The sequence below is a fragment of the Nicotiana attenuata genome, unplaced genomic scaffold, assembly GCF_001879085.1.
Source record: "Nicotiana attenuata strain UT unplaced genomic scaffold, NIATTr2, whole genome shotgun sequence".
NCBI classification, from domain to species: domain Eukaryota; kingdom Viridiplantae; phylum Streptophyta; class Magnoliopsida; order Solanales; family Solanaceae; genus Nicotiana; species Nicotiana attenuata.
In genome coordinates, this window is record NW_017671537.1 from 247,713 (window position 1) to 269,156 (window position 21,444).

General features: G+C 37.8%; 1 protein-coding gene across 1 annotated transcript; it reads left to right on the forward strand.

The window, feature by feature from the left end:
* Positions 1-14,613: 14,613 nt before the first annotated feature.
* On the forward strand, positions 14,614-15,909 carry LOC109208860 (uncharacterized mitochondrial protein AtMg00810-like). Its single transcript, XM_019372016.1, has 2 exons — positions 14,614-15,300; positions 15,877-15,909. The coding sequence occupies exons 1-2, from the start codon at positions 14,614-14,616 to the stop codon at positions 15,907-15,909; spliced, it is 720 nt and encodes a 239-aa protein (XP_019227561.1).
* Positions 15,910-21,444: the final 5,535 nt, after the last annotated feature.

Genomic DNA, 21,444 nt, shown 5'->3' on the forward strand with positions numbered 1-21,444 from the left:
TTTCCTTGCATGACTCTAGAATTTTTCAAAAATTGCCCCAATATTTAGGAAGTTTTTGATTATTACTCTATGGAATGATATCCCTTTTGAGCATACCCATCCTGCGTGCCAAAAATCTGCCCCAGTTTCTTTTATGGAAATTTTGCTATAATGAGACTGAGTCTTATATAGACTGTTTTAAAGAGGCCAGAGATGAATAATTTTGACGTTGAAAATAATATTTGGCTGTTTGAATATCGCCGGACTCAGAATCAAGATACTTAATTAGGATATAAGAGTCAATTGGACATGACCTCGACTCACATGCCAAGACGTAGAATTAACGGGTGCGTGAAGATTAATCTCGACCACCCGAAATAAGACGATACAGACACTTGAATTGAAAAAAATATTAAAATAATATGACAATGTAAATTGACCAAATAGTGGCCTTCTATTGCTCGGTAGATTGCGCAAGTTTGGACATCTACCAACTTGTAAATAAGAGTCGGCACGAAGGTTAAATTCAAAACAGAGGTAGAATGCTAAGTAGATTTTATGAAACATAGAGCTACGAGGCAAATAAAAGATTATGCCGGAGTTGGAAAATTTAAGGAAGAATTAAAATTATGAGGCACAAGTGACAATATTTTGAAAACGTGTAACCATATTTTAATAAAAAGACTAAAATTGAATTAACGTGCAAATTTAGATAATCCTCATAGATGGACCAAAATATATCACCCAATTATGAAAGATTACGCCAATTTTTAAATAAGTAGGGATGATATCTTGATATAGGGAGTAAAATACTCATTGTTGTTAAAAGAAAACCCTTAAGGCTAGTTTAAGGCACGAATATCGAGAGACTTATATTATCTAAGGACGATGATAAATCGAGCTTGTTGAAGAGTTTGCGGGCAAAATGTCCTACCTTTTAAATAATAGAAGATCACGCCCAAAGACTAGAAAGACATATTAATTAGACTCTAAGAATTGGAGAGGACCTAAAAGAGATTTGAGCCTAAGTAAATACAAAAATGGTGCTCTAGAGTCGTTATGCGCAGAATAATTGGTGATTATTATTAATTCAGGAAAACGATATAGAAATAAGCAAAAGAAAGAAAAAATATATGAAAAAAATAAAAGTATATATTTAAATAAAGATATAAGCAAGTTGGATAGTTGACACTTCCTTCTTCTGAAAAATAACAAAAAATGATAGTAAAAATAATAAAGTCGAGTAAGTAACATAGCAAGTAAGCAAGTAGGCAAGCAAAGCATGTGACACATTCCAAAGAGAAAATAATAGCGCGTCCTAATACGTAGGGGCCTCTTTGTGCCAGATGTAGGCCTAACGTGTATTTGAAAAATAAATATGCCATTATGTATCATCTCATTTCTATAAATTAAGTAATTCTATTTTTTTAAAGCAAATAAATAGTAAAATATAATTGCTTAAACATATTTTTTTTAAAAAGGGTGTATTTTCATCAAAAGAATAAAAGAATATATTTATTATAATTAATTAAGTAAGTAATTCTATTTTTCGAAAGCAAAAGAAGTACACGAATCGCTTAAGCCATTTTATTTATTTTTACGTAAAGAAAATCAAAAGAATTTGTCAAGTGTAAACTTCTCGTTGTTCCGCAAGATTATGTCATTTGAAAACTTTACACATGTTATAAAAAGATAGTCATGCTCCTTTAACTAGGACATTTAGGTAAGGTTAACTAATGAATTTAATACACCTCGGGTATTAAGCCACCTAAGGTTGAAATGATGCATGCTCTTAAATGGGTTTTGGTTTAGCTCTATCTTAGTTTGACTAAGAGTGGGTTTTCTAGACTGGTCTGCTCCCAAGTGGACAACTTGAGAGTGGAAAGCACATGACCGTCGACTGCACCGCTGATCGACTCACCCACGAACTTTCCCCTAAAAGGTGTTTTTAGTAGTGCACGGCCGCAAACCGCGTAACCGCTAGGTGTGTGCTTTGTGTGAATTTTTCAAACGTGGAGGAAGTGAAATGGGAATGACAATATATATAAAGCAATAATAATAGATGAACAATTCATAAAATACAGTTTATCAAATAACGGCAATTCAAATAAGCATCATAACAATCAAAAACACACAAATTAATTTTTATTATTAACCTAAGTTTGTTGTGGTTTAGAACCTAGAATCCCCAGCAGAGTCGCCATGCTGTTATACCCCATTTAAACACGGGTCAAACTAGAGTATAACATATTGGTAATTCTGAGGTTTAATAAATTAAAAGAGTCGCCACCTAATTAATTTAAAGGTGAATTAGGAAACCAATTTTAATTATGTAGTGCTTAAATTTAACTATATTTTATGGTCTGCTTAACCTTAAGATTATGGGTAAGAGTTCTAATTAATCCTACAGGGAAGGTTGTAAAAGCACCCTATGTGATCCGTTAATTACGGTTAACCGACCAAACTTAGGTTAATTAAGGCTAAGGTATATAATATAAGTACATCATTTAGGTGTTAGGCATCTAAAGAAAGTAGCTTGTAACTAGTATATGCGCATGTTACCTAAAATAGTAATTTGTTAAATTGATTTAACCATAGGTTTCAATTTTTTTAAAAAAAAAAAAAAACAAGTGAACTGGATCAGCCAAGGCCTCTTTATAAGTGTTGTAAAAACTTATAATTGAGTGTCAATATTTAAATGAACAAAATGGGACAAGACCAGTAAGTAAGTTAGCCGAATAACTATCTATATTTGAAAAGTAACTTTTACGAATAATGATGTTCTTTTCTTGTGGAATTGCTTGGCAAAATGTAGCTTCAAAGATGATAATAAGAATCTATTTTCCAAAGATAGACTAAGAAAGTTGGTAAAAATTATTTTGCATATACACTTCTAACAATACTTAGCTTATTCTTTTGAAACCCGTTTTTACTTCTTATAAAAAAGTGTCTGAAGCATAATGTTAAGCTTACTAGAAAATGAATACTCTAATAGCTAATAAGAAAAGAAAGTTATTAGATTATCGATCTTGGATTCCACATTCTAATTATCGTATCGTATGTGATATAAGTATAGCAAAGAACCTAAGTAATTAAATCCAAACTTGAGATAAAACCCAAATACGCAAGCAATTTAAAAATCACAAAAGTTAGATAAATTGAATGGCAAAAGAAATAAAAGAAGAACTCCATAGGCGCCCCCAAGCGTTTCGCTTGTTTTCTTGCTATTTGGTGCCTTCTAAGAATAAGGGATGTGATGACTCTATGTGTGAATATGGGCGAGTCTTGCATCAAGACTTCATGTCGCTCCATCTTTTGGGGTGCAGCAAACAGGGGCGAGAGTCAAGGGACTATCTCAGGCCTCGAATCCGCTAACCCGAAAGGCAACAAATCGCCAAAAAAAAAATCAAGAGTACTGCTAGGAGCAAACGAAGACGGAGAAGTAAGAAAGCAAGCTAGAATTTATTAGAAGAAGAACAATAAGTTTTAAGGGATAGAGGCAGCTGAAGCTTGTGTTTGAAGAGAGAGGCAGCGGCTTCGAACAAAGTCTAGGCTGACAAGGCCGCTAATAACCATCAATTTTGGGGTAAAAGGGGCGGCCGAAAACCTCCTCCAAACTTGAGTTTCAAAGCAGATATTTATAGATAGAAGTTAGGGTTCTTGAGCGGGATTTTTTTTAAATCAGATTTGAATTTTGGTCAACATACCCGTTAGGGATTTTGGACAGACTTTGCAGGCTTCACGTGATCTCAAAAGTCTTACTCGAATTGGAACATCAAAGCTCTGCCATGGCTTATGCAGATGCTGAACTTTCACCAAAATAGGAAGATAGGGAAGAAGCACGTTAAAACAAAAGCAAAGAAAAGGCTACTGATTAGGTCTTATGCGGGCGGGCTTGGTCTTATAGTGTGGGCTGGACGGATTGGAAGGTGTTTGGGTAACATATAGGCTTGCTGGGCCGCCCCTTTAATGGGCTGATGAATAACCCTCTTCTTTCAAGTGTTGGGCTGGATCATGGAAAATGATTTGTATGCTAAATAGGATAAGGATTAACTTCTATAGATTGAGCCAATATAATCGGCTGAGTTAAAATAGCCATTTCCTTCTTCCTTGCATCTTCTTTGGGCTCCTTTCTTGGATTAAACTTTATTATAATGTTGAACAAATTATTAAAATATTTAGAATGCTAGAGTAAATTATAATAGCTCGTATTTAAATCAATAAAATAATTATAAGATATTATGAAAATTTAATGAATAACTATTACACTAACTTTCTAAATAAAATACTATAATATTAAATATTTATTTGTAATTGTTGAATTAAGCACATAATACTATTTGATTAAATAAGGAGAAAGGGTATGATTTTCACAAAGATACGAGAATAATTTTGGAATGCCAATGATGATGACGGTAAAATCATAATTATAACTACTGTTACAATAATTAGTAATGTTAGTAGTAATATTTTAATAATAGAAAATAGGCCTAATTTGGTGTTAAAATTACTCTAATAAGTGATGCTAGAAGCTCAAATAAACATTCTGGAAGAAAGAGGGACAAAATTGGATGTCAACAATGAGCGAGGCGTTAAGCTTAGTGACTTCAACCGCTTATGTCATGATATTGGCATCAGGACCAAGGCATCGGAAATTAATTTGTCAAAAATCATTAAGGACAGCCTACAAGTCGAGTTCGAGCAAACACTCACTCGACTACCAAGCCCGAGGGCTACCCGAGTTCGAGAAAATTATCATTCGGGGGCTATCTATAAATCCTAAGGGTTATCTTTATTTCGAGTTCGAGAAAATAGTCACTCGACCATTAAGCCCAAGGGCTACCCGTGTTCAAGCAAATTCCCATTCGGGAACTGTCTATAAAGCCTAAGGGCTATCTTTCTTCGAGTTCGAACAAATAATCACTCGACTACCAAGCCCAAGGGCTGCCTGAGTTCGAGAAAATCCTCACTCATAGACTACCTATGTAGCCTAAGGGCTAACTTTATTTCGAGTTCGGGCAAATGCTCACTCGACTACCAAGCCCAAGGGCTGCCCAAGATCGAGAAAATCCTCACTCAGAGACTACCTATGTAGCCTAAGGGCTAACTTCATTTTGAGTTCGAGCAAATACTCACTCGACTACCAAGTCCAAGAGCTGCCCGAGTTTGAGAAAATCTTCACTCAGAGACTACCTGTGTAGCCTAAGGGCTAACTTTATTTTGAGTTCGAGCAAACACTCACTCGACTACTAAGCCCAAGTGCTACTCGAGTTCGAGAAAATTCTCACTCGGGAACTATCTACGAAGCCTAAAATAGCTAACTTTATTTTAAATTCGAGACCTTGATAGCTCGCATCAAATCAATCTAAGCCTAGCTCGAGGATTAACAATGAACCTTAAGGGTATTATATCAGTCGGTTAAAAGCCTAAGGGTTTATTATGTTCCGGGTCCAGTATTCGGACTAATCATTAGATTTATACACTCGGGTTTTCCACAAACGAAGGAAGAATGGAATTCAACACGAGTCGAAGATAAAATAGAGAAATTCTTATATTAACAAAAGATGTTTACAAAGCCCACGAGGGGCCCTTACACAGAAACAAAGGAGCAAAAACAAAAGACAAGAACCTAATCTACTTTTGGGGGCATATCCTCGAAAATGACATCTTCGAGAACCTCTTCCTCGGGGACTCCATCTCGATCTTTAGAGAGAGTTGTGGCCTGGTGAAAAACTTGGCGAGTATGAGTCTTGTCAGCACAACTATTGTGAAGCCACTTCTTGAGACATTCTAACGGTGTGGGATGCAAAAGTTATTAGATGATAGTGCAACCTCATTCCATGGAAAGCAAAAGGAATGAAGCGCCACACCAGGTTTAAGTTAAGAGAGATGAGCAGCAGCGTAAAGTTCGCATATCTTCCGATACGGGAAGAATTCGGTGCCATTCTCTCGTTTTTTCGAGCCAACAATAGCAACAATAGCAACAACAACAACAACAACAACAACTCTGTTTAATCCCACTTAGTGGGGAAAAGCCTTGAAAAAGGGAGCCATAACATAACTGATAGAGTTGTTGCCATATGACCTTGTGGTCACAGGTTTGAAACATAAAAATAAGTGATCAGAGAAAGAGATAGAAAAGGGAAAGGGCTAAAAGTTGATGAAGAAGAAGTGTGTGTAGTTTTTATTCATCCAAGTAGCCCCCTATAAAGAAGGCCAGTGACGGTGCGGCGGTACAAGTGGCCGACCAATGTTGGCATACATTCACTGCTTTTGGGGAGATGGACCGCCGGTGCATTCAATGTTTTTGGGATATGGACCGACGGGACGTTTTGATCACTTCAGGCGCCTACGTCACGAGCATGACATCATCGCGAGAGGCTTGGGGAAATCGAGGTTCGAATCGTTTCTTATCATCTTATTCCAAGAAATGCGGGGACTATATGTATACGGTCAAATTCAGGAAAGGCCGATTTTAAGGCTTCTATGGCGTTTCAAGCCCAGCCTCGATAGGGCTCGCAGCACAGTCTAAGGCTCGTCCCCGAAGCACTCACCTCGAGAGGGTATATTGAAGACTCATCACAGCGTACTTCGAGGCAGCATAAAAATCGACGACCGTCATGGAAAGGCGGGAAATTCCCGAGGGCACGTGATTAGAATTGACAAAGTCTGCGAGAAATAGTACAAATCCGTACTAAAGCCATTATACAGCTGTACCAATAGCATTTCCTCGTCGTTATTAGACATGTACTATGTTGAAATTCCCCCCTCCTATATAAAGGGGACCCTTGTCATTTTGTAACACAGAGGAGTATTCAATACAATAGAACATTCTCTGCTTTTCTTGCCTAAACGTGTTCAACAATTACTCTACAGATTTATTGTTTGTTCATTTATTATTCATTTGTTGTTCTTCATTTATTGTCCATTATTAACCGCAAAAGGCTATCTTCGAGGCCTTCAATATCATTGTTTTTTCATCAATTGTTCATTGCTAACTGTCCTAACTAGACCTTGAGGCCCCTTGTTCCAGCCAGCTCGAGGCCCAGTCTCGCGACAACATTGGTTTGCATATCTTATTCTCTTTACTTACACTTAGCATCTATTGCCAAACAACTAGTATTGAAATGAGTCACATATTTTTAGAACCACAAAATCAAATATAATTGTTAATACCATTTTCAAGGTAAACAAAAATTTCAAACTAAGATGTCACTAAATCTTAATTTATTCTAGAAATTAACTTTTTACTTAAACAAAGTCTTGAAGCGCTGCTTCCATGCGGTCACCGGCGATAATAAATTAGTATTTCCATGAATTGATAGGTTTATATGCAACAACAACAACAACGACCCAATGAAATCCCACTAGTGGGTCTAGGGGTGAGTAGTGTGTACGTAGACCTTACCCCTAACCCAAAAGAATGGATGACAGGTTTCTATATGATGATGATTATTATTATTATTAGATATATGTTTTTGGTAAATAAAAATTTTTATTACCAATGACAATATGTACAAGAAAAAAAACTGCAGATTGACATCTCCAGTCTGCTGCAACTACAAAGTTACCTCCAATCACAACTATAATGATTGTGCCGCCAGAGTCCTACTAGACGGGGTAAAATTTTTAGCTTATCTAGACTCTTAGCTAGACTACCCTTCATTGATCCTCTATAAAAGACTTCCTGTATGATTTTCCTAGCTATTATCCTTGCTTCAGTTTGTTTGTCTTGAAATATTCTGGCATTTCTTTCAATTCAAATCTGGTACACACAAGCGGCTAGTGATATTCTATATACAGCTGCATTTGAGCTATTTCCTCTATCATAGTCCTCGGCTCATTTCAACTCCTCGGGCCATGACATTGCATTGCTACTCTGTGAACCCCCTGCTATTGTAGTAGACTATTCCAAACTTGCGCTGAATAATCACACTGAAAAAATAGATGAGCAATGTTTTCCGTTTACGAGTTGCACAATGGGTAGTCTTGGTTATCTACAGCAATACCTCACTTCGGTAGTCTATCCTTGGTAGCAAGTCTTTCATGTGCTGCTAGTCTAAGTATAAAAACCCATTTAGCAGACCCAAAGTTATTGCATACTAACTTTCCCCATTACACTTTAGAAAATTTTCCTCTCATAAGCACATATATCTTTTTGATTGAGAACTCTGGGATGTTTTTGAGGTTAGCTTCCAATAGTCCATCTTGCTGAACATAGGTTTTAATCTTCATAATGTTCTGCACAACTGAAGAGGCTTGGTTAGGCTTGGTCTCCCAAACTGCTTCCCCTTAATGTAGTAAATATGTACCCACTTGACCTACATCTTATCCTTTTTGCAGCAAAGATTCCATAATAGATTGGTAATGGCAGCCTTGTTCCTTGTAGCAATATCAAGAATATTTAAACCACCGGCCTCTTGCGGATAACATACCTTTTTCCAAGTAAGTAAAGCTTTCTTTGTGAATTCTACTCCTTCAGTCCAGAGAAGCTTTCTACAGGTTGCCTCGATATGTTTTATCACTTTGGTAGGCAATATAAAAATCTGTGACCAGAAAACTTGAATAGAAAATAGGACACTTTTGATCAATTGTACTCTGCCTGCATAGGAGAGCAATTTGGAGGTCCAACTTGTAATCCTTCCTAGCATTTTTTTCCAGTAATGGTTGGCATTGGATAACTGACAATCTTTTAGTACCGAGTGGAACTCCCAAGTGCCTGAATGGTAGTTCACCCTTAGAGAAGCCAAGCATGTCCCGAATGATTTCTTGAATTCCTATATCCACTCCCCCAAAATATACAAAACTTTTCTCCCTATTTTCTATTAAACCGGAAGCTTCAGAGAACTCTTGAAAACATTCAAAAAGGAGTTGCACAGATACCAGATCCCCCCTGCTAAACAATAGTAAGTCATCAACAAACTCCAAATGTATCAACTGCATCTTATAGCACCTAGGATGATAATTAAAGTTTGGTACATCATTCAATCTTTTCAGCAACCTAGAGAAATATTCCATGGCTAAGCAAAAGAGGAAAGAGGACATAGGATCCCCCTGCCTCAACCCTCTTTTAGCAACAAATGGTTCAGTAGGCCAGCCATTAATGCTAATTGAGTAGGATACAATTTTCAAGCATTCCATTACCCAACTCACAAACTTCATGGGGAAGTTCATGTGTATTAAAATTTGTTCAATGAAAGCCCATTCCACAGAGTCATATGCTTTCTGCATGTCTATCTTAAGCATACATCTGGGAGAAATACCTCGCCTTCCATATCCTTTTACCAATTCATGACTTAAGATTATATTGTCACTGATTACTCTACCTGGGACGAAGGCTGACTGTCTATTATCAACAAGATTATCCATCATATTTTGCATTCTAGTGGTTAAGATTTTGGATATTACTTTGTATAGCACGGTACAACATGATATTGGCCTAAATTGGTTGACACTTGAGGGATTTTTCACTTTAGGAATTAAGATTACTAATGTGCAGTTAACAGGCTTATATAGAGTAGTAGAATCAAAAAAGTGTAAGACAACCTCTGTAATATCCTCTCCTATCACGGACCATGCTTTTTTTAAGAAAAATGCATTAAACCATCTACCCCTGGAGCTGTCAGATCTTCATTTCCCTTTAAAGCTGCATATACTTCATCGGGTGTCACTGGGGTTATCAAGTGCATCTGTTGGCTTCTGCTCAATATTCGACCCCTAGTGAATACTTCAAGATGAACATCAGGTAATTGGGGTGTTGCTGTCCCAAGCAAGCCTCTATAGAATTTTATTATCTCTTCTTTAATCGCAGTTTCTCCTTGGATCCACTGCCCAGTTGAGTTCATCAGTTTCTTTATTTGATTATGTGCAGCTCTGCTTTTGACATTTGCAAAGAAGTATGAGGTGTTTGAATCACCCAGTTGTAGCCAATTATTATTATTATTATTATTATTATTATTATTATTATTATTATTATTATTATTATTATCAACACGTACATAACGGTAAAGCATAATACTGCGGAGTGAGGACATATGGTTGCCATAGTCACCCATGCTGGGGCTGTCCATCATGTAAACCTTTCTGATCAATCCAGCATTAACTCCGAAGAGACATATCTGGTTAGTTTATAGGAAAGTCGATAATGTATTCATGATATCACATTATCTTGCATCTCTATCTTGTTATACACACCAGACTCGTAATACATTCTAAAACAATATAAAACTCCAGCTGTCACTCGTCACGTTTATATTAATTTAAATAATTTAATCACAAAATTATAAATTAAAGTAAGAATATACATCGGTTAATCATAAGTGATAAAAATTTTATATGGCAGATTTCTTTTATATTTATTTGCTTGTGTAATCGAATGCGAATGAATTCATCGTCTGCCAAGCCAACGCTTCTTTGCCTCAACCATCTTGAGGTAGTAATTCATTTTGTATGCCATGCAAGATTAAACGGCAAAATGGACTTGTACTTCATCAAACTATTTAATTAATCTCTTTGTCTTTCATTTGGATCGAAAAATACTGTGTGAGAGGGGTGACTTAATGTGTAACAAATTAAGGGTAGTTTAGTCTATTTAACACTAGGTAGTTAGATGTACAAAGTCGGTTAGTCATTTTCTATAAATAGGGATCGTTTGTACAGCGTATGAACAGTTTTACCAGAATCAGTTTCTGCATTTCCTACTTCAGCTCTTTTCCTTCTTCTATTCCTTTTCTTCTCAGCTAGGGTTCACATAGCTTGATCCATAGAATTAACATGGTGTCTGAGCGGTAAGACTAGGAATCACTAGTCTCATTCATCGATTCACATCGCCATTGGTGAAATTGTGAGATTTAGGAAAAATTAATCGAAGAATCGAAGCCTCGTCAACTAAAGCAGAATAGCCATGGGAGATGCTGTTAACAACTCCATGGATAATGTCGCCACAGGTGTAGATACAGGAATTTGAAATACTCTAGCTAATGAGGAGTCCGGAGTTGATTTGCCTCACAATCATCCATAATACCTTAGACCGGTAGATACGAGTGGAGCACAATTAATTTCTTTTCAATTAACATGTACTGACTATTACACTATATGGAATCGATCTATGAGGATAGCTCTGCGAGGAAGAAATAAGCTAGGGTTGGTAGAAGGAACATGGAAAAAGGAAAAAATTCATGAAAATCTATGGGAACAATGGGAGAAGTGCAATGCAATTGTACTCTCATGGTTGATGAATGCTGTAACTCCATAGCTTGTTGGAGGAGTGGTATTTGGAGCTAGTGCACAGGCTGTTTGGGAGGATTTGCGAGAGAAATTTGACAAAGTAGATGGATCTAGGTCATTCAATCCACACAAGGAAATTGCAACCCTATATCAAGGTACATCATCTATTTCTGTTTATTACACTAAGATGAAGGACCTCTGGGATGAGTTTGAAGCTTTAGTCCCCGCTCCATGTGATTGTGAGAAGTCCAGAGATTATGTTGCTTTTATGAAGAGACAAAAGTTGTACCAATTCCTTAAGGGATTGAACGACTCCTATGCTTAAGCAAGGAGTCAAATACTATTGATGTACCTTTACCTACAGTTAATCATGCATTCTCTATGATTATGAGTGATGAAAACCAGAAGTCTATAGTTGCCGCAACAGGAAATTTAGGATTGACATCACCTATTCCAGCTGAAAGTTATGAGTCAACTGCCCTATATTCCTCCAGATCTAGTGATTTCCAACCTAGTTTTCAGCCTAATAACTTTCAGCCAAACAATTGTCAATAGTCTAGAAATTACTCTAAGCAGAAAAGAACCTACAGTGACTATTGTGACTTCTGTAAGAAGAAGGGGCACGACAAGGAGAATTGCTGGAAGATCATTGGTTATCGACAAGATTTCAAATCTAAGAAGAAAAGGGGACCTGCAACTTATAATGTTTGTATTGAAGATCCAAAAGACCTTCTATAATTAGGTACAACCATTTTTGCAGGTGCAGAATCAGTCTCAACAAATGCAGACTTCAACTCAGTCTGGAGTACAAATGCAGAGGCAGCCCTCAACCTCAAGAGATAGCTCATCAGGAAGACAACTAGTAGCATGTACATTTACTAAGGAACAATATGAATAGATCTTACAAATGCTGAACAAAAGTTCTCTGACTGCTCCCTAAGCAAATATGGCACACACAACAGGTACTAGTTGTGTCTTTTTAGTGAGTAATAAGCCCCCCCCCCCCCAGAGTGGATCATTGATACAGGGGCTACTAATCATATGGTGTCTGACTTAAATCTGTTATCTATATCAGAAGAGATCAAACCTAGTAATCCTAAGAAGGTATACCTGCCAAATGGAGATGTAGTCTATGTTACACACATGGGTACTAGTCCAATTTCAGCAAGAAGTGTACTAAAAATGTCCTACATGTCCAAAGATTCAGATATAATCTACTCTCAGTATCCAACGCAACCAAAGACTTACAATGTTGTGTTGCTTTTTATCCTGATTTTTGCCTATTTCAGGATCTCTACGGTGGGAGGGTGAAGGAGATTGGCAAGGAACATGATGGCCTCTATATGTTGATCCCTCACAAAAATAAGAGCAATCCAGAGTCAAGGACACTACAGAACCTAAGGAAAAGCAGGATATTGACTTGTGGCATATGAGACTAGGACATGTATCTTCTGTAGTATTATAGAAGTTGTTCCCTGTTAAAACTCAGAATTGTGTCACAACTGTGGACAATTGTCATGCATGTCCATTAGCTAAACATACTAGACTTCCTTTCCTAGCAGCAATATTAAAAGCACAGAGTATTTTGATTTGATACATGCAGATGTATGGGGTCCTTATAGATTGCCTATATTTGATTGAAATAAATTCTTCCTAACTTTGGTGGATGACTTCTCAAGAATGACATGGTTATTTTTGCTGAAGTATAAGTCAGATATATGTGTGCTCTTAAAATTCTTCTTGTGTTATGTAAAAACACAGCATAACAAGTGTGTTAAGATTATCAGGACAGACAATGAATTGGAATTTGTGAATTCAATATGTAGTAATCTGTGTAGCAATCTTGGAATGATTCATCAAAGAACCTGTGTATATACTCCTCAGCAAAATGGTGTAGCTGAGAGGAAGCATAGACATATTTTAGAGGTCGCTAGAGCGATGAGATTTCAAGCTCATATACCTCTGAAATACTTGGGACACTATGTACTAGCTGCAGTACACATAATCAACAGGATGCCTTCTTCAGTTACAAATGAAGTGTCACCCTTTCAGAAGTTGCACCACATGAAACCTTCATTACGACATATCAGAGTACTAGGATGCTTATGCTATGCCAAAGCAGTTCAAAAGAAGGACAAGTTTATGTCAAGAGCTATACCAGCAGTGTTGATGGGCTATGCTGCAACTCAGAAAGGCTATGTACTTTTAAACCTAAATAATCATTCTTTCTTTGTTAACAAGGATGTTGTTTTCAAAGAGATTGTCTTTCCTTTTAGACATACAAGAAATAAATATATACAAATCTTCCTACAATCAGATGTTCCTGCAGACTATACTCAGCTGTCAGGGGTCCCAGCAGTTTCTTATATGAGCCACAACAGTGAGCATGAGGCTAAGTTGACACACTCAGATATAGGAGATGTGCCCAGTGATACAAATGAAAATGTTCATGACAATAATGCTGCAAGTGAGAGTGAAGGAGAATCAATCATGGCTCATCCAACTGGAGACAGTTCTGATCAGGGTCAAGTGTAGGTTCCATCTACTCAACAACTGTCATCTATCCCTTCAGTTGTAGAAGAAGAAGTTAGAAGATCCTCCAGGCCAAAGAATCCTCCTATTTGGATGAAGGACTTTGTATCACTGGATGTGCATGAGGCTATACCATATGCAATTGCAAACGATGTCTCCTATAGTGTCCTGTCTCCTAAATACCAAGCTTATCTTGCAGCCTTCTCTATTGTAGAACCTACTATATATGATGAAGCCAGTCAAGATCCTAGGTGGATAGATACTATGAAGGCAGAGATTGAAGCACTTGAAAGCAATCACACCTGGGACATTGTCTCTCTTCCTGAAGGCAAGGTTCCAATTGGTTGTAAATGGGTATATAAGGTTAAATACAAGGCATCAGATAAAGTGGAGAGATTCAAGGCTAGGTTGGTAGCTAAAGGGTACAATCAAAAAGAGGGGATTGATTATTAGAAGACTTTTTCACCTGTAGTGAAAATGGTGACTATGAGGACTGTTCTATCAATAGCTGCAACTCAGAAGTGGCACATTCATCAGATGGATGTGTATAATGTTTTTCTTCAGGGTGATCTCTTTGATGAGATCTATTTGCGATTGCCACCAGGATTCAGAAGCCAGGGGGTGTCTCAACCAGTCTTTAGGCTTCATAAATCCTTATATGGCCTGAAACAGGCCCTTAGATAGTGGAATGAGAAACTCACAGAAGCTTTATATCAGTTTGGCTTTGTTCAGCGCCAATATGATCACTCTTTCTTCATCAAGTAGACTACTAAAGGCACAGTGATAGTGCTGGTGTATGTAGATGACATGCTAGTCACTGGTACCTATCTACATCTAATTAAAGAGAGAAAAACAGCACTATAACAGGCATTCAAAATGAAAGACTTGGGAGAGTTGAAGTACTTTCTAGGAATAGAATTTGCCAGATCTGCAGATGGGATTCTTATGCATCAGAGAAAATATGCTTTAAAGATTATCTCTGAACTTGGACTTGGAGCAGCAAAGCCTGTAGCCACTCCACTAGAAGTGAATGCAAAGTTGACTACCAAGGAGTATGATGATCATCTTGGTACTTCAAGTGATGTTGTAGATGAGCTACTACCAGATCCAAGTGTTTATCAAAGACTAATAGGAAAGCTGCTGTATTTGACTGTGACAAGGCCTAACTTGGCATTCAGTGTGCAGGTGCTAAGTCAGTTTCTCCAGCAACCAAAGAGGTCACATATGGAGGCAGCAATGAGAGTTGTTAAATATGTAAAGAACCATCCTGGGCAGGGCATATTGATGTCCAGCAAAACCACAGGCACATCAGAGGGATTTTGTGATGCAGATTGGGCTGTATGCCAACACACTAGAAGGTCTGTAACAGCTTTCTTGATCAAGCTAGGTGGTTCGTTAGTGTCTTGGAAGTCTAAGAAGCAGACAACAGTATCTAGAAGTTTTGCTGAAGCAGAATACAAGAGTTTGACAGCCACAGTTGTTGAATTGGTTTGGCTAGTGGGGTTGATAAAGGAGATAGGAAATGAGGTTCAGTTGTCTGTGAACATTCATTGGGACAGCAAGGTAGTAATACAGATTGTGGAAAATCCAATATTTCATGAACAACAAAGCATATTGATATAGATTGTCATTTTATAAGGTAGAAGATATTGGAACGACTGGTTGCGACCAAGTATGTTGGGACAAGAGAACAACAGGTCGATTTGTTGACAAAGGGATTAAGCAGAATTCAGCATGAATACTTGAGTTTCAAGCTAGGTGTGTTTGATGTATTTACACCACCTACCTTGAGGGGGAGTGTTGTGAGAGGGGTGAATTAATGTGTATCAAACTAAAGGTAGTTTAGTCTATTTGACACTAGGTAGTTAGATGTACAAAGTCGGTTAGTCATTTTCTATAAATAGGGGTTGTTTGTATAGTGTATGAACAGTTTTAACATAATCAGGCATTTCCTACTTTAGCTCATTTCCTTCTTCTATTCCTTTTTTTCTCAGCTAAGGTTCACATAGCTCAATCCATAGAATTAACAAAGATGATATTGATCGATTTGATAAGTTAAATTTGCGCCATCCCAACACTTGTAATGACTACGGTTTGTCAATCTATTGTTTTTAAGTAAATGTCTTTATCTTATTGCAGGTAAATTATGCCCAAAAAGCAGTTCTCTTCTGAAATTTTCAACTCGTCAATTTGTGTTTGTATTCATCTGCTTATGTTTTCTGTAGCTATGATTTGGGGGCAACAAATTACTATTTTCTTCTTTTCAGTTATACGCTTGAATAGGGATAACTTCTTATTTTCTGTGCTGCATGTTGATCCAATGTGAGTATATCAAACTTGTGGAAAATTATAAACTGGAGTGAGATTTCTTAAGTTGAAGCTTAGGAAAACTTTTGTACTATAATCAACGTTAACTGTTTGTGTAGCTTGGCAAGCCGTCCCTTATGAGTTGTTGAAGCCAGCCCCTTTGTAGGGAAACTTTCGTATCTATGATTTAGTTTGCTTTCTTGGAGTCTCTTGCTCTGTCTAATACTGTGGTATCAGAGCCAGCCCATCCTTTCGAAGGGAGGAACAGTTTACTAAATATGTCTGAGTCATTTCCATCATCCTCTTCCCTTGCAAAAATGAATATGTCCCCTACTCTATATAAAACCTTGTCCAAAAAATATGATTACCTCTATGAAGTAGATATACTACCTGATGAACAAAAAGTATCCTCCACTGAACTACACCTCATAAACCCTTACTCAGCTTTTGCCAAAAAATCCTTTGCACCCTGGACCCAAATTCGTTCCTTAGTCCAACATAGACCAAAAGGAGTTAAAGAATATGTTGCTGCCTCAAAACTTGACCAGCATCCTATTCTTGCCACTCAAGAGGAATAATTTATCACTCTTCAAATACCAGATGATTTTCCCAGACAATGGAGAGATCATGGTTTTACCCATATTCATTTTGGTGCTATCCGAATCGCTTTAACATACCACGGAAGAAAAGGTCAACCTGTCGTAGCTCGACTTTCTCTTCTAGATACAAGATATTTGGAGTACCAACATGCCAATTTGGGTACTACAGAAGTTACCTTAAATGCCGGGACAATCTTCATAACTATCTTCCAAATTTCAACATGTCCCTTTATGACCCATACCTAACCGAAGCTCTAAAAATCCAAGTCCAAATCCAAGGAGCCCCACAAGCCAAAGATTCCATCCAAGCTACTATTCACCACCAAATAGCATGGCGAGTCCAAAATCATGCCATGGATCTCTGTCTACCCCGGAGGAGAAAATGCTTTACTCTTAAATATTGACGCTACCAAAGGAAACACCACGTGCACCCAAATACCCAGACAGATTTCCAGAGATGAGCTAGTCAAAATTCTTCCTGACTCTTGGATCACAAATTACGAAAAGCTAAGGGAACCTGAAGAACCTCTGCAATCTGGTGAACCAACTTTTACCAAAAGAAGTGACAAAACCGTTTGTATAAGCTTTGACCATTCCCATCTCAAAAAACCCAATAAAACCATCTTCTCTTGCCAAATGATTCAACCCAAAGATACCACAGATACATACCCAGAACCTGATGGAGAGTTTTTCTGGAATATACAAAGCATCATGGAAGAACATGACTGGTGCCAATATTTTGACAAAGAAGGAAAAAGAATGTGGTGGTTCAAATGCCCCTTCACTGGTCACTGCCCATGGGATCTTGATTGCACCTGCCAAGACTGTTTAGAAGATCCAATTGGAGAATATGATGAACATCACCAGCGCAAACCAAAATCCAAGAAAAAGGAGAAAGCTACTGAAAAACAATTTCGAGCCAAATATGAAAATAAAGATCCTTCAATTGGCTCATTAAGTCGTCCAGGTAAATATGAATTTCTTGTCAGTTATGAACCCCAGGAATGGCCAAAATTACCAGAAAAATTCACTCCAAGTTGGGATGATAGTGAAACCACCCCAAAACCCAAACCACCATCAGCTCGTAACCCAGAATCCAAAGAGTAACCTGAACCTAAAACTCCATCAACCCAAAAGTCTGCATATCCGCAAATATTTATGATGAGTCCTTCAAGTTCCAGCCACTCCCAAGATTTTCCTCCACTTCAATCTTTCGAAAAAGAGGGTATCAGTGATGCCCCAAAAATCCCCAAGAAAAACATAGTACTACCTTCTGGAGAAAAACCCCCAACGAGTGACATTGAAGCAACAATAAATTGGCAATCAGAAAACTCCATCTGCCAAAACAAAGTCCTGAACAACATTGGCAACACCATAAAGAATGTGGCCCATACACAGAACAAAATGATGAGCAAAGTGGAAACAATTGAGAAGAAAATGGAGCAGACATCGTCTCACCATGCCGGACTAATCAAAGCTTTGGAACTAAGGTTAGCAAATTTACAATATGAGATTTGTCCGCCAGGAACTTCGCTTTTCCAATTTTTCCAACAACAACAAAAAGAGACGATTTCCATCAAGGAACAAATCCAACTTTTGAGAAATGAACACTTTGAGCCACAAAAACCCCCAGTTTTCCCTTCAAAGCCTACCTTCTTCCCTATGTCCCCACAAGCATATTCCCCGCCTAAGTTGGACTATACCTTTTCTACATTTCCATCTACCTCACAAAATCTTATCTCTTTCACCCAACCAGCAAAAGAAGAACATGATTTTGATATCGCAAAAATGGTTTGGGAAAGGAAAGATGCCCTTGCAGCACAGAAACAAACCAAGAAAAGGTGAGACCAAGGAGAAAGTTCAAAAGGATCGAATCCCGAAAATCTGATGATTTCTAACCAGAAGGCTCCAGGCCTCTATGTCTCCCAGCCAAGATACACATCAGAGGAAGATACTCCATGGTCGGAATCTCTAAATTCATCAGAAGATGAAACAATGGAAGATAGCTCTCAATCAAGCAATGAATCCACAGCGAACTCTGCCGAAGAAGACGATCCCCCAATATTTGTAAACCAGCCACGAGACCCAGAAATATCTGAAGTAGATGAGGAACAAGAAGGCATGACAGATGAACCAATCCCAGAAAAAAGATATGAGCCAATGGCGTCAAAACCAGTTGGAACTGGTTTCCACACTTTCACCTTAGATGACGTCAATGTTTCAAAATGGCCTCAAAGGATCCAAGACTTCTATACTTGGATGGTGACAAAAAATTTGGTTGAACGAGAAAAGTATATCATCCTTTCAGAATTCACTTCACGGTTCTCAAGAATTCTTAGAGATTGGTGGAACTCACGTGGAATCCAAGACAAAAATACTTTTCTTACTTCCCAAGATTTTGCCTTCAACATCAGGATCCTACATGAAGTTTTCTGCGGAGATACTGGCCAAAGACAGGAGAAAATGCGAAGACAACTCTTTGAGATGAAGTGTGTGTCATTCGACAGAAATGACACTGATAGATATTTTTAAAAAATGGCGAAGATATACTTCGAGATCGGTGGAGACATCAATCTAAAGCAAGCCTTTGTATCTTCCCTTCCAAAGTTGCTGGCAAGTCGAACCATGACCATCATTGAAGAAAAGTTTCAGTCCATAACAATCCCACAAATTGGTTACATCAGGAAAGCTATTTTTGTAGCATTGGATGATATTTGTAGGAAGCGCTCTGCCCTAAAACAAATTATCCAACACAATCCAGCGCTTGACAAAGCATGCCGCAAATCTAATCTAATCACCGGATCAGGATGTTCCTGCCGCACATCTAGGCGACGGAGAGAATTTAGGAGGTTCAAATGGCCAAGAATTTCAGATGGGAAATCAAGGTCCAAGAGACGCACAAAATATTTCAGACAAAGAAGGCCAGGAAATTTTCACAAGAAAAACAGATGTTTTATTTGTCATAAGATTGGACATTTTGCTAAGAATTGTCCACAATCAAGAAGATTTGTCAAACTGATTGAAGAAATTGAAGATTACACCGGCATACATCTCGGAAAGGAAGAGGACCTTGAATCCATATTCTCTGTGGATGATGAACCCAATGAAGAAACTTTATTCTCTCTTGATATCTATGAGGATCAAGGCAATGATCATTACCAAATTCCAGAACCAATGATCGAAGCCCAAGAGGAGATCGATGCGCTCACAGTCGTTCCTCAAGTAGAACTCAAAGTTTATTCATCCAAGTGGGATAAACCAACTCGAGTTATTGCTTTCATCGACACCGGAGCTGCTTCCTCACTTATAAATCCTGTTGTTCTCCCGGAAGATCAATGGGTACCGCATTTTAAGGATTTCAACACTGCATCAAATGCAATCTTGACCACAACTGTCATTATAAAGCACCCGATCACAATTGAGTTCTTTCCAGGATTGAAGTACAGAACCAAGCTGCTAGGATCTGATGTACCTGGAAAGGATCTTATTATTGGATTCGACATTTACATACAACTTAGAGATCAACTCCAGATCAGGGCCAACGGGATAGATTTTAAAAAGCAGTTCAGACCTTATTCTGAGATTCCAAGGCTATTCCAAATCACCAATGACGAACAAATCAAAGAGATTGAGCAAAATCTCATTGAACAATCATGTGCCGAATCCCACAAGGATTTCATGAAGAAAGGGAAACGCCCGTTATGGAAAAACGAAGAGTTTTTTATCAAGCTCCCTTTCAAGAAAAATGAAAATATCAATCCAACAAAAGCCAGTCATTCAGGGATGAATCCAGATCATCTTCAGCTTGCAAAGAAAGAATGTGAAGAAATTTTGGAATTTGATCTAAAGTTTGATTTAAAGTTAGGATTTTGGCAATTGGGAATCCACCCTGAAGAAAGACCCAAAACGGGATTTTGCATCCCCGATCATCACTTCCAATGGAAATTCATGCCTTTCGGGTTAAAAACTGCGCCTTCTTTGTTCCAAAAAGCCATGATAAAAATATTCCAACCCATCCCCCATACCTCTTTAGTTTACATTGATGACATCCTGTTATTTAGTTATACATTGGAGGAACATATCAACTTGCTTCGTCAATTTGAGGCATTGGTAACACAGTACGGAATCATGCTCTCAGCAAAAAAGATGGTTCTTGCTCAAAAGGAGATTGATTTTCTTAGAATGCATTTTGTCCTAGGTGAATACAGTCCAGGACCACATATATGTCAAGAATTACTCAAATTTCCGGATACCAACTTCACAACAAAGCAAATCCAACAATTTTTGGGCATAATAAATTATGTGAGAGATTTCATCCCAAATATCTCTACATACATTTCTCCACTTACAGAGATGCTCAAGAAAAATGCTCCACCATGGGGAAAGAAACAAGATGAAGCAGTAAAGGAAATAAAGGAGATTTCTAAAAATGTCAAGTCCCTCTATATCCCTTCGGACGGTAAAAAGATATTGCAAACTGATGCTAGCAATGAATATTGGAGTGCTGTTCTATTTGAAGAAAAAGATGGCCACAGGAAAATATGCGGATACGCCAGTGGAAAGTTCAAAGATGCCGAGCAACATTATCACTCCACTTTCAAGGAAATTCTTGCAGTAAAGAATGGAATCAAGAAATTTAATTTCTTCCTTATTCATACAGAATTTCTGATAGAAATGGATATGAAGGCCTTCCCAAAGATGATTCAGCTAAATGCCAAAATTATTCCCAATCCTCAGATTCTCAGGTGGGCTCAATGGTTCTCTCCATACAAGTTTGAAGTCAGGCACCTGAAAGGAAAGG